The sequence below is a fragment of the Corvus cornix genome, chromosome 1A (assembly GCF_000738735.6).
Source record: "Corvus cornix cornix isolate S_Up_H32 chromosome 1A, ASM73873v5, whole genome shotgun sequence".
In the NCBI taxonomy this organism is placed as follows: domain Eukaryota; kingdom Metazoa; phylum Chordata; class Aves; order Passeriformes; family Corvidae; genus Corvus; species Corvus cornix.
The window spans coordinates 9523009-9536110 of NC_047057.1; the positions used below are offsets into that span (position 1 = coordinate 9523009).

Genomic DNA, 13102 nt, shown 5'->3' on the forward strand with positions numbered 1-13102 from the left:
TAATAATACAAAGTCAGAAATAGGGCAGAGCACAACTTTTATTCAGCAGAGAAAAAAACAAACAGCTTTTCCATAGTTGTTTCTATGTTGCTATTGCAAATGTATTTTTTTGCTTTATGTTTATATATATCAATCTGTTTTTATTAATAAGAAAATCTTATTTAATAGTATGATAAAAAACATTGAAATAGGCCATCATACCAGCTTGCTTAGCAGTAGTGTTCCAAATTCAAACTCTTTTTAATTGGTAAATTTAATTTTTGATATAAAGAATGGGATCGAAACTTCAGCAAAGTTCAGCAAAACTGCAGACAGCTTTAGAATTGTAACATCAGCCCACAGACATCCAAATTCTGCTTCAGTCTTATTTTTGCTGCAGAAATTGGTAGCAAAATCCTCAGCAGTGGTAAGGTGAATATACTCTGACATTGTTTAACGTGCAGTGAAGCCTAATCATCCATGCTCTAATTTCACCTATAACAAAAAAGCTTGGCCAACAGTTTATCACTATGGCAAGTGGGTGTTGGGTACTTTGTAAAAATAGATACCATAGTGTTGAGGTAAAGAACACTAAAAATAACCTGGAAAAGTGAATGTGCTTTATTGGCATAGCAGATGTAGAGCAATCAAGCTGTTATCAGCATCAATTCATGACCAGAACTGCAATACTCTGGTCAAACCTTAGGGGAGAAGGCTGGGCCGATGAAAGGCTTTTCTTTAAGATATAAAGAAATGACACATCAGAGAAATTTAACAGTTTGCCCTCATCTTCGTTTGAGAGTTCTGATTCTGCTGCTGCATTTCCATTTTCCCTACCTGACTATTTTGCAGTAGCTGCATTACAAAGCTCATATTGCAAACAAGGAGACTTTGATTCAAATAAAGTACCCAAAGATTGTTCTTGAAAAGAAGTCAAGCTGAGATTTCTCCTTTGATAACATCTTTTCTGATGCCATGGCAAGCTTTCTGTCTCTGGGGTTACAAACTATAAACCAGGAAAGATCAGTACTTTATGACCATGAATCCTGAGTTCTTTTTTGTTTGTGTTTTTTCTGAGCTGTTAATAATATGTTCTCATGTCTGAGAGACTGCTAGGAAACTGATGAATCCCTGTGAAGGTTTCTTTCTAAAATATTTAACAGCACCCTAGGTAGAAACTCTCCTCTTTGATATGAAATCCTAGAGAATTTATTCTTGACAGCAAGTTCTGGAAGTCTTCAGTCTCTGGAATTCAAAGAGCTAAGGCTTTTGTCTCTGGATTTTTGAATTGCTGAAGTTATTCCATAGCATACAATCCACAGTCGAAGACCAGTTTGATTTTATTCTTTGGTACTCTAAACTTATTGAAAACACTTCTTAAAATTTATACCGGTCCGAGATATATTAATAGTATTTTTAAAGCAATACCTCATTTTTATTAAACCACTGTATGTTACTTTTTTTATTGTATCTGATCTCTCAGCATCAATTTTGGTAGTGTTTTCTCAGCTTATCTGACAATGATTTTTTTTACAGAAGTATCTTATTGGAAGATAAAGATCCTTTGCTTTTTGCCACCATTTTACCTCCTCTTGGGGTAAAATGTATCCTATAGATAATCTGTTGGAAAATTTTCCCAATTTAAAAGCACACATTTAAGTTGAACAAACCAATGCATGGGCCTACATTAACATCTCTGCAATGCTTTTGTCAAAATTTTCCTGGAATAATTTTGGTTTGTTTGGATGTTTTTATTGTACATTATATATTTTCTTTAATTTCAAAGTAAAAACTATGTCCTGATTTAAAATTCATCAAAAGTTTATTGTATTTTTGAAATAAAAGCAATTACTGAAAATAAAAAATGCTCTAGGAAATGCAAAAATTATTTTCCAGTTTGGGATTTAACATGTAAAAAGATCTTTGAAAATCTGTTCTAAATTTTATGGTTTAGCCAGTTAAATGAAAAAATATTCAGCCAGGGATGTTCAGTGGTTTTACTTAAGTACACTCTTGGTTTTTACTGACTTCCAAAAATGCAGGAGGAGGGGTGAATTATATGTACATATAAAATAAAGCATTAATATATTGTCCAAATGACATATATACACACCTTGCCTCAGGCACTAAAATCATTAATTGATTTAAAAGACAGATAATTCTAAAGACAATGTGATTTGGAGATTTTCTTAGTGGTTAAATATTTTTGGTGGATATTTTCAAGCTTTTCAAAAATAAAGTCTAAACGTACTTAAAAGTACAAACACAAATGTAGATTTCCTTGACCATGGTCAAGCTTTGTACCTTACCTAAATATGCAATGGAATGAAGACTTTCTGAACCAAAAAAACACATCCTCAGAGAAATAACTTTAACTATGACATGTAGATTAAGGGCTTCTAGGGCTGTTGCTTCATATCAAACATATTCAGCTTCTGTTTTTTTTTCCAAAGGCCAGTACCACAACTTAATTCTAGTAGACCGAGGTCACAGAGATGTTCATTTTTTCTTACATTCTTGCACAAAAAAAAAATAAATAAAAACTATTTTAAAGGGTTTGCAGTTCAAATTAGGCCTTGAGTAATACCAAGTACATTAGAATCTATTTACCATTACTACCAATGATGTTTATTCTTTCCAGACTTTCTTGGAACTGGAGAGACTAATAGCAGAGGAAAAAAAATACATAAACAAAAAGTTTAGCATTCTCCATCAATATACCTAAACTTTGATTACATACAAGGAACAAAATTCTTTTGAGTTGAGTGAGGGATATTTTGTGTTTCAAAATGCACATAACCGTTGTGCAGCACATCCCATAAAACTTCAAATGGGTATTACTGGAAATTTTAATGTAAATAGTAATTTTTCATGCACATCTCCTTGTAGATAGAACACTTATTTGTGGAAATATCTAAATTTTGATCAGATAAAATTTTAACAGGTATTTCCTACTAATAACAATGTTCTGTATATATTCTTGCATTTTTCTTTCTTTTTTTTTTTTTTTTTTTTTTTTTTTCTCCTCCCGGATATTAGAAAGAGTAATTTGTGATGGGCTGCATTATCATCTGCTGCCCTTGGGTACCATTCCAGAAATTACTTAAATGACTTTCACACTAGAACTTAAATTTTTTTCTGTTATTCATCTTTACTTAGTTAGCATAGAGCATGTAAGTGAAAAGCAATGACCATATGTCCCATGCAGGAAAACCATAAAGGATTTACACTATTAACTCACTGCAGGGATGAATGCTGGATTACCTGGCTGAGTTTAGCAACCAGGCCTGAACACCTGGGACTCTGGGTGCAGGAGAATTGTAAATTATGTATGTTTGAATATTATGAACACTTGTGAATTATGATCGGTGGAACCAAGCCCAACCAAATCACTCTGGAGCTCATCTTCATTCTTGGGTTTCCCTGGTGGGGAATCAGCAAGAAGCTTCATGTGAGGTGCCACACTGTCCTGCTTCACTGCACGGGGCTCTACACACTTGACTGCTGTGGTGAATCTGCCCTCTGAGATGAGCAGTTCAGATCTGCAACATTTAGTATGATGACATGCAAAGTCCTTTGGACTGCATCTAGAATAGTAGACTATGAAGTTTCTGATCCTTTGCTTTCAACTAGACATTAATTCCAGTTGGATCTTGTTATCCACTTCTTCCTGCTCCTCCTTCCAGTTTTCACGCCTTATTTCCCTTTTTCTTTCTGCACGAAGAAGGTGTGGTGATTATCTTGGAAAGCACCACTTGTTCCCAGACTTTGGGCTCTGGCTGAGGTGCCTCAGCAAGTACTGACACCTGTCATGAGCTTTAACTCTGCTTAAACTCTGCCTTTCTCAGCAGTGTCAAATCTTGTGGTCCATACCGCAATCTTTTCTGTTCCTAAGCTTAAGATCAAGTTATAAAAAAAGACAGTAAAGCTTAATCCATCTTGAAATGTGAAACAAAATTTCTTGTCTTAAATTACTCAGGCAGCCTGAGACTTTTTCATCAACTTTGTGTTGAACAATAATTACTGCAAGCACTTACTTATTTTATTTGGCTTATTATCCAGTAGGACTTTACCAGAGTGATCCCTATACCAGATAAACCAAGAAGTAAAAATGTTTATTTTGAGCAAAAATGGTGCTTCATATGAGAGATGCTGGTTTATTTACAAAAGTTTTCTTTAAGGATAATTGTAACTCAATATTGTTCTGTAAAGATTCCTGCCCAAACTGTGAATATCTAGCATTTCTGAACAGCAAGTTACATCTGAAAAACAGATTCGACTGTGGTTAAGGTCAGAAAAGAGAATATAAAAATAGCAGTTTCTATGTGTTTGGTCATGTCTGCTTATTTTTCCAACCAAAATAAAGTTTTCCAAACTTTTTCACTCATGTAGGCAGTCCAGAGCAAATATATCTTTGGTAAAATGTGCAGTATCTCTTTTCTTTTTAGATAACTTGTACAGAAATGTTATGCTACTTTCCTGATACAGAGCTACACTAATTTGAAAACCAGGTTATCAGAGAAAGTTTGCCAAGCTGCCAAAAAAAATAGAAAAAATATATAATCAAAAAACCCAACAACCCAAAAATCCCCACTCTCAGGTAAGCCCCAAAAACAAAGAAATAGAGAAAGAGATTTATAGGTCAAAAAACATGCCCTCAAATTCAGAAAACATAATACTCTTGCATAAAACCTACTACTTTTGAATATTGTATTTTAATTTTTTTTTACTCTATGTGCAGACTGAAACTGAACATGGAATTTTTTCTGCAGCTTTCCTTCATATTGAATATTCATTTCAAGCTAAAATTTGATTGAAATGAACTGAACTTTTATGCTTCAGTTGTAAAATACATGGGGCAAGAAGACAGAGAAAAAGAATCATACTACACTTTCCAGTATATGATGCGGAACCAAAAAGCATTTTCATTTCACAGATCCAGATGCAAATCTTTGTCTTGACTGCCTACAAATAGAACATCAGAATATAGAATCTGTAGGATCTTTCCCTTGCTAATGCACCTTCTAGCCCTGGCTCTCTAGACTGTATGCCCTGGTTTCCTCTGAAGAGAGATATATATGGCCTATATAAAAGGCAGAGGTGTCCTCCAGCAACTCCCCAAAACTGGACAAATGGAGAAATAGGACTATGGAGTTGCACCTGCCCAGCACAACATATGCAGCCAAAGAAGGTTATGACGAGCACGCGAGCTCTCCTACAGAACTGAGACACATCATGAATAATCCACAAGATTATGTATTAATAATAAGAATCTATATAGCAAAATATTTCCTCCATTAAGGAGCACCCTAGTCCTCAAGAGACACAACAGCAATCTTCCTAAAATTTAGGGGGAATCTGAATACAGGCCAAATATTCCCCTCAGGGAAGTCAGTGGTAAAAAAATCTACTTGACTTTAATGGCTCATGATTCTGTGCTCTGCAAAAAAGGTCACTCGGCACATGCATGGACAACAAGTTGAATACATCTGGTTAACAGAATGTGGCTATTTTGGGCTCAGCATGGTGATATGATTATTTTTGTTGTTTTTTGTTTATACGTATGTCTATCTTTGGCAGGGAGAAAAGCAGAAAACAAAACCTGAGGTATCCATGTTCTACTGGTTGCAGTGGACGAAGATTCCACACAAGATTGTTGACCAGTGGAATACATGTTTCTCTGTTTCTCAGATTGTACATCTCCAAGAAATTCCTGAAAATTAACTTATATTCTTGGGAGAAAAACAAGCCCTGCAAAAAAAAAAAATCTACTGAAACTCCTAGAAATAATGCTCATTCTGCAATAGAAAGCACTTTTTTCACACAAATGTGTTTTTCCTGTAATGCCAAATGCTCAAAATATTTTCTTAACAGGCTCTCTCTCTCAAGTTGCTTTTGTCCCTTATCTTTCCTTTAGGAAGGCAGTAATTCCAAAATAGAAATTTTATCTTTTGCCACTGGGCACCAACTGGGTAAAAAATCCCACTCATATATGCTGGGAATACTTGATTAAAAGTCACTTGTGTATTGGGAAACAACCTGTTTTTTAAGAAAAGCTGTTTCACTCAAAGGTGCTAATCATCAATATGGGCAAAGGAGTCTGGGGTGGGAAGGAGACACATTTTTCTAGCTCACACAGCATGGGGCCACTTGTAGGTCTCTGGTTTATTTGTGGAAAATGGACTGAAACAGTTTCCGCTGTTGTCACACACTCCTGCCGTAGATGGTAGGTGGGTGCATGGGAGAATGGAAGAGTTTAAATTAAAGCAAAACTTTTCCTCGAGTGTTTATTTTCGAACACTTGCATGTCACAGAGGCCGGTCTCATGACTTTAAACAAAACCCAATGTCATTGCTTCCATGAGGTTAAAATGAAGTGCAAGAGAAGAATTACAATGACTTTGCCTGCAACAGAAGGAAGATCAGGCATCACTCTGGACTGAAGCTTGTCTCCATGGAGTGATGCCAGCAGCTGATACTTGACCTTTAAATTCCCCAGAGTTGCCACAATTTTGGGGAAGTGGCATTTGTCAGATGAACAAAGAGGGTGATGGAAAGGCCAGGCTGGTGGCTGGGGGCAGCCATGGGCAGGTGGGAGGAAAGGTGTTTCCTTACAGTGAAATTGTCCATAGGGTGGGAGAATTCCAGTGAAATGTCTATGGATGGAGGTGCTGCTTGGGAATGAGGCCAAGGGGCAAGTGCAGACAGTGGGACGTTGTGAAGAGAAATGTCTGCAGGTGAGATGGCATTGGGGGCTGTGGGGGAACCGTGCAGCAAGAGACATCAGCCCGGGGGCAAGAGTTGAGGGACCCGACCCGGCCCGGCTGCTCCTCACGATCCTCTGAAGGATGGAGGGAGAGAGGCGGGGGGAAAAGGAGGGAGGGAGCGGGTGATGAGGCGGTGGAAGCCCTCTCCCCGGGCTGGTTGAGGGGCGGGAGGGAGGGGAGGCAGCTCCTGAGGAGGGGAGGAGAAGAAGAGGCAGAGAGGGGATGTTGTTAAACAGTTTCTTACCGTAAGAGGGAGTTGGGACCCAGATCTTTCCAGTTAATCACACAACAAACTTAGATCATCGCAATAAAAAGCTCGGCTCACTCTGCCTCCTCGAGTGACCGGCGGTGCACGGGGTCCTTCCGAGGAGCCATCTCCCCTTCTCCTCCCCGCCAGCCGCCGGGGGGCCGCCAGCACCATGCGGGCCACCCAACCTCCTGCCAGCCTTGCTGCTCCACCAGCTGCTGCTGCTGCCCACCGCCATCCCCGCAGCAGGTCAGTTCTTCTATCACTTCGCTAGCGACCCCGTCCGCCTCGCAGCCGCAGCACGTCCCCCGTCCCCCGCTCCGCCGCGGCAGGGAGGGTGCTAGGGCGGCGCGCCGGGCGCAGCCCGCAGGTCGCAGCCCGCAGGTCGCAGCCCGCAGGTCGCAGCCCGCAGGTGGGGCTGGCAGGGAGCCCCCGCTGCCTGAATCGCCTCGCTCTGCGCGGCCGGGAGCGGGGGCAGCGCCGGTGCCGCCCCGCGCCTCCCGCGCCCGCGGAGCCGAGCGCAGCGCAGCGCGCGGAGTCGGACGAGCCGCGCTCCGGCCGCGCAGCCCCGCGGGAGGCGGGTCCCGTCCCGGGGCTGCGGAGGGGCCGCTGCTCCCCGTGCGTGAGTGGGACACGGGGCTCGCTCGGGACGGGCAGACCTGGAGCCCGGGAGAGAGGGGAAGGAAACCGCATCATTGCCAAGAGGTGCTCCCCGCCGTTATCAGGACACGACCGTGTATCCTTATTTTCCAACGGTAGAATACATGTTAAATAACAGAAGTTGACAAGGAATACCCAAAGCACGGGATAGTGCTGAACGGCAATGTCCTTGCTGAAGTTCAACAGCATGAACGTGCTAATTCCAGACTGAAATACTTGAAATTTCATTAGATGTTCCCGCTGAAATCCGGGAGGTGGAGGGGGGGGCAAGGAACAAACAATAAGTAATCAAGTGCTGGATGCTCTTTAGTTGAATTTCTTTCCTGAAGTGTCCCCCCTGGACTGGATATCTGAAGAGCCAGCTCTGTGCTTTCTATTGGCCCTCTGGGAAGACGTTTAAGGAAAAAAGTTTGTAAAGGTTTCTACAAACCTTTCCTTCCTTCCGGCAACATTGTTAGGGTCAGACCTTTGCACAGACAGAAACAAAGGACAGGCACAATTCAGGGAAAGCATCTGCCAGGAGCGGGCAAAGCAAGCACAGGGAACTGTGGCAGCTGGGTTCTGGGGCAATATCTGAGGGCATCAGGCAGTGAGTGCATGGCAAGGAACGCTGATGGCTTCCAAGATGTAACTATGTTTTCTAGTTAAAAAAAAAAAAAAAATTGAAATGGAATTTCAAAGTGGAATATTTTGTGATCTGAGTGGGCAAGTCAAAAACAGACTGGCAGCATCACGTGCAGTAAAACCTGTTGTTTTCCCCTTGCAAGCAAGAGTGTGGTTCTGTAGGATGCTGAACAATCTCATTACAGCTTCTCTGCTCAGTCTGCTCACTGAGGATATTGTTTTCACAGGCATTCTTTAGCAGGTGACACGGAGATACAGCTACTATAATACTATACTTTTTTGAACTCCTTTTCCATGTACATTGGAATTTCCATTTTTTGGACATGCAGCTTCTCAGAAAAGTGATGAATAGAGCTGGTTAGGAATTTTCTGAGAAAATGTTTTGGGTTTCTTTTACTGGAAAATGCTGATACATCGAAACTTTTCACAAAAATAATTCCTGTTAAAGAGAAACTTTCTTTGGTTTGTTTCCTTCAAATCAAATGACAGAGAAATATGCAGCAGGAGACATTGCCAATATCTTGTGGTAACCTGATGTTGAGAAACCTTCACCTGTGACAGAAACTCATCAACTGATGGGTTAGTTAGAAAAGAAAAACCAAAATAAATACTGCAGACACAGCCACACACACACACTTAATTCCATGGGCCAAAGGTACACAAGTGGTCTATAGCCAAGCTCATAAGAAGCTAGGTCATGCTTTGCTCTCCTGGTAAGTCAGGGTGCTTTTCTTGAATGAGAGAAAGTCCTTGTTGTCCCTGGCTGTAGGGTCTTAGTTCTGGTCTGTAGTTTACCAAGTTCAATGATCTATCTAATATTCCAATGGGAGAGACTGAGAGACACCTTCTCTGCTGCCTTTATCAGTGGGCTGATGAATAGGGTTGTCCCCCAACCAATGGACTCTCCAGTTTGGGAGTGAATGGTTCACCTTGATGAGGAGAAAAATTAGATTTATAAAAGAGTTTTTCAGAGCAGAACTTGTTTTCTGACCAGCTCTCATGGTGACAGTTTTTTGACAACCCTGCCTTTCTTAATTTTCCTCCCCCACCTGCCTTAATAATAATTAATCCTGTTGTTTGCCTTATTGGGAAGAAAGATGACTCTTATCACATGCTGCCATTTTGCTTACCTTGTTTTTAAAAATACATGATCTTCAACAAAAAGGTCTAGATATTTACACTGTAAGCAAGGTAAAGTTGTGCTACTTCTTTCTGAAAATGTAAATTTCTGGATCATTTCTGAAAATGATTGCTTTCTAAACATACATGTTATCTTTCTATGGGATGTTGAATTCTTTTTACTGGGATGCTTTTAAGAAAGATTAGGATTTGCCTACATATGATTACTTTTAGATATGAAAAGCAAGCTAAATGATGAAAACGGAATTAAAACATAAGTCTTTTGCTAATGCACGTCCATACTTCTAGTGCTGTTCTATCAAATCTGATTTCAAATGGACCTAATGATGAATATAGTTTTTTCTGTGAATGGACATTCTGGGTTTGTAATCCCATGCCCTAAATTCTTGTGCTAAGACAATGTCCTGTGTAACAGAAATTGCTGACTAATACATTTGGGTTATATTAATGGGTAAAGAAAAAGGAGGGTGAAGAAAACACAAGAATTTTAAATGTCAGCAAGCTGTCTATGCTATCAGTTTCTGAGTTTCTTTTTTAATATATAAAAGATAAGACAGTGATTGATGAAAGATAAATGTGCATGGTTCCTATAGACTGCTTGCCTAGTCATTATCAATATCCTGTAAGTCTCTGTCACTTGCAAAAAGAAATTAATCTGTAGCTAATAACTTTATCAAGGAGTTTTCTTTCTTGTACAGATATTCTTATTATTCAGTATTCTTGGGAAGTATCTCTTTAGTAATGTTCATCTAGTGAAACTAAAAATGATTTTTTAATCAAAGCAACAAGTAGATTGGCATGTTGCAGAAGAGTGAATGTTAAAGATTTATTTAAATTAAAGATACATTTTTCTATGAGAGGACTGCCAGCCAAGTGTGTTTATTTAAATTTATTTAAAGCACTTTCTGTAGCTTGGATGATCTGAAGAAGTTGCTAATGAAGATGTGGGAGTTGCACTGAGTTCCTATATATAATTATCGCTTAAAGAAAAATAAAATCAAATCCCACAGCCATAATCAATTTATGAATATTGTGTATTCCAGTGGTGTGCATAGCTAAGTATATTTTAAAAAATTAATGTGATTTATACTTTCCCATCCCAGCTGTAGATAATCATTATACTATATACTGTCAACAAAGTGAAATGATACTGTGCCAGTTGGAAGAGTGTATTCCTTCTGTTTAATGGAATCCTTTTGGTGCTCAGTGCCAGGGGCTGCTTGTTTTGCTCTCACATGTAATACAGCACTTACCCTGCTTAACAGATTTTCTGTTTCTATTAATGCCATTTTCATAAGCAACATAGCAGGAGAATATAGAGTTGAAAGACATGAGATTAAAATGTTGCGTAAAACTCTGGAAAATTGACCACTGAAGTCAAGGAAAGGAAAGCCTCTTATTGGAGGAGCTCATCTGTCATTATTGTAATACTTCAACTGAGGCCAGGGTTGGAAGGGAAATGTGCAGTCTCCCTTAGAGAGCAAAATATCTCCCTTTTGGATCTTTATGCTGAATATTAGTTTGCCACTTAAGCATTTCAAACTTTTCCAAGGAGGTTTGAAACCAGGATAACTGGGCCTCTTTTTTAGTAAAAGTGTGGTGTGGAGAAAAAAACTTTGCCCTAAATGTCGTACAATTACTTGTACTGGATGAGTGTTGGAATTTCACTTTGTCCTCATCAGCATTGAGGTGGGGTGGAATGGCAGACACTGGAAGGAAGCACAGAGGTGAGAATGGATTGCTCATGGAGGTGAGAAAGGACTGATCTCCATGCTTACTTGGGAAACATGGATAGTAGGACAACAGCCATAATGCAAGCAAAATTTGAACCTTGCAGTGAGGAAAGAATGGTAGCTACGAAGAACTGGGAAGGGGTGAGGATATCTTCACTGTTACCCCATCTTTTCCTGTAGTTTCTTGTTGCAGTGTCCTCACAGGGTTGTAAATCTGTTCCAGAATGTGGCTAGTACCTACACACAAAGCAGCACTGAAGCAAAGCAGAGCTGGGAACATGCTCCAGATTAGTCAAATATGTTGGCAAAATCTAGCTGTAGTTTTCAGTGGCTTGTGGGCCTCCACCCATGGGCTGTCTGATGAGCCCAGCCATGCCTGGCAGCCCTCGGTGCTGCTGGACCAGCTGGGGACTGGCTGCTCCCTCTGTCCCTCCTCAGCTCCAGCTTTTCCTATGACTCGCTGCCTTGGCCAGCGGCACTATTTTTATGTATACAACATGCAGCAAGGCTCCCACCACTCCTCACATGGGCTGTTTTGCTGCCCTCAGCCATCTGTCATTCTTTGTTTGGCCCAACTCCCTGCCCTGCCTACTTGTACTTTTCTCCTTAGCCCTTGCTCCATGCCCGGAAATCCAGTTGGCTGGGGCACCATCACGAAGGAAGGGCACAACATGCTGGGTGCCTTGAAGGAGACACCAAGTGCTTGTAAAGATTGTGGAATGTAATGGGAAATGATGGGGATTTAGTACTTGTGCACAATGCATAAGAAGACAAATCTTACAAGGGAAAATCCTCTCAGTAATTTAGCCAGAGGTTAGATACAGTAAGTCAGAGTACAAACTGCAGCACATTTGTTTCTGCCAGTGGGTCTCGGCATCCTGCTGAGCAGATAACCTTTTCTTGGAAGGAAAAGAGCTGTCCATTTGCAGCTACCATCCAATTTTAGAATATACTATCAGTTGTTAGCATTATCCTTAGCTCCTTGAGCTTTCATGCTGACTATAAGAGTGGGTTCCAAAGGCAGGACTTAGCATAAACATGAAGTTGGGTTCCCAGTTACATGGCAGTCTTTGCAGTTGCTAATAAGGGGGTGTGGGAGTGTGTGTGTGAGTGGTAATGTGAAGCCAAAAAGAAATATCTTTTTGCATTTCCTGAATCTGCTCAACAACTAGACTGAGAGCCAATGTAGAAATAAGGAAATCATTATCTATTATATATAGATATTATATGGATAGTTATATATATTTCAAACTACTTTCTAAAAATTGTATGTTTTTTCCCCATGAGGCTCTTGTGCCAAGAAAATAAATTTCAGAAGTTAAAATATTCACATCATCCTCCAGGTACTTCTGCGAAACTGTTTAGTTTTCACAAACTAGAGATTCCTCCTTGGACAGCTGGTTTTATTTTGGTGCCTTGCCATCTACACAGCTGACTGCAGATTTTATGGGTATGGTTGGTAAACTTCTTTTACGCCAAATTATTTTCTTACATAAATAACTGCATTAAACTTAATCTGGCATCTTAAGCCTATCCAGTCTACATAGTTGTTTTCTTGGGCACGACTCAGATTGTTCCAGTTTCTCATTACGTTGGCCTGCCTTTCTTCCTTTTTTTTTTCTTCTTTACTCCCCAAACGAGAAGTCATTTGGAAAAGGTGCTCACTTTTTGCATTCTAGCCAGGATTCTGGACATTTCTGATACTGAAACAGGCAGAAGGAAAAGTCAGAGTAAATGAAAGTAAGTTAAAAGTGCTGAGCATTAACTCTTTTTGTCAGAGTGACTCTGTTATGACTTAAGAGCCAAAATGGCCTTGAATGTATTTTTTGAAAACGGTGCTTTCTAATTGTTCACACAGATACCAATACTGTGATGACGCTATTAATGATCTTAGTATCAACATTCATCTTTTACATCCTTTCTTTTATTTCTGTGACCACACTGTTAACTTCA

General features: G+C 40.0%; 1 protein-coding gene across 1 annotated transcript in view; it reads left to right on the plus strand.

Moving 5' to 3' along the window:
- The first annotated feature begins 5127 nt into the window (after positions 1–5127).
- Positions 5128–13102, plus strand: part of HGF (hepatocyte growth factor) — a 59500-nt gene continuing 51525 nt past the window's right edge. The window contains exons 1-2 of the mRNA XM_039570422.1: positions 5128–5235; positions 7088–7241. Coding sequence (XP_039426356.1) covers positions 5128–5235; positions 7088–7241 — 262 coding nt within the window. The remainder of the gene's footprint in view (positions 5236–7087; positions 7242–13102) is intronic.